This window comes from Trichinella spiralis, assembly GCF_000181795.1.
Source record: "Trichinella spiralis strain ISS 195 chromosome Unknown Scfld4419, whole genome shotgun sequence".
Lineage (NCBI taxonomy): Eukaryota > Metazoa > Nematoda > Enoplea > Trichinellida > Trichinellidae > Trichinella > Trichinella spiralis.
This window is the reverse complement of record NW_003531358.1, coordinates 1-1,239: the sequence shown is the minus strand read 5'-3', so window position 1 is coordinate 1,239 and position 1,239 is coordinate 1. Positions and strand designations below refer to the sequence as shown.

At 34.6% G+C, this 1,239-nt stretch overlaps 1 protein-coding gene across 1 annotated transcript; it reads left to right on the top strand.

Annotated features, from left to right (window-relative positions):
• Positions 1 to 211: 211 nt before the first annotated feature.
• On the top strand, positions 212 to 872 carry Tsp_12224 (conserved hypothetical protein). Its single transcript, XM_003367355.1, has 2 exons — positions 212 to 241; positions 309 to 872. Exons 1-2 carry the CDS (start codon positions 212 to 214, stop codon positions 870 to 872), a joined length of 594 nt encoding a protein of 197 aa, XP_003367403.1.
• Positions 873 to 1,239: the final 367 nt, after the last annotated feature.

Sequence of the window (1,239 nt, the reverse complement as noted above, 5' to 3'; positions counted from 1 at the left end):
TAATAGGCAAGTAGTTTTCATTATTGATAATCAAGAATGCTTCTTCGCTCATATCAATAGCAGTATGAATGTTCTTCATTAGTAATATTTCTATAAATGCAACAGACATAAGGGCATCGTTGAAAATTCGAATTTCAGTTTAAGGCGTGTCGTCACTTTGAGCGCATAGTAAAGCACTCAATCTCCGTAATCTGTAGCCAACGACGAGAAAATGGAAAGGACTGAAAACCACCAAGAAACGGTAAAATTTTCAAATATTGACATGTAATTTGAAAATAATTTTAATAATTTGTTTGTTTTTAATTCAGTTTCGCGAGGTTGGTTTGGAAATGCTGAAGTTGGATGATGACCAACTGAAAGATTATGAGAAACAGGTTAAGCCGAATGATGAGGATATTGAAGAGACTGGCCAGGATGAACAAGCCATGGAAACGGATGCTGAGAACAATTCTAACAGCGTGATTGAAAATAAAAGTGAACTGACGGTTAGTGAAAGTCGACAACGTTCCATGCTTGATGAAGAGAAAAAAGCTGGAGAATCTGTTAGAAACATCAATGCGGATAAGGTGAACGAAGGCGTATTTGAAGGGTCGCCAGATGGAAATGGACAGTCCAGTAGCCGTAACGAAGCACAAGTGATGCATGATACAGCGCCTGAAACCACCAATGAACAGACGGATGAAAATATGGATGCATCTCAAAATGGAGTGTTAGGTGACGAAATAGATTGTGATCGTCAAATATCCCATATTTGTCCCGCTTTCCTTTTGCTATGGTCCACGCGGGGAACGCCTTGTTTTAATGCATTGTTGACGGAATTTCTGCAGATTATGTCTGACCCGTCGCTGTCTGAGGAATGCGAGGAACCTTAAAAAAATGTTTGCATTTAATCCATGTTACTCACTTTGAACTAACAATTGCTTATTAGCTCATCGATTAACTTTCATTATGTGCATCATTTTAAAATTAACTTCGATCAAAGCATACTGTATTATTGAACTTAATTTTTAATAAAGTATTGTTCAGCTTGACTTTTATGATTCTTCATAAGCAATGGCGCATAATTCTTCTAATAAAAAGATTGCTATTAGAATTGTTTTTATAATATTATTTTTTATTTATTTATAAGTAATTTCCCTTAAATGATTCTTTGTGTAAACTTATAATTCAGGTAATTACAATTATGAATTGAAAGATAGGCCCAGTAATATTAATAATAATATGGAATAAATTTATTTC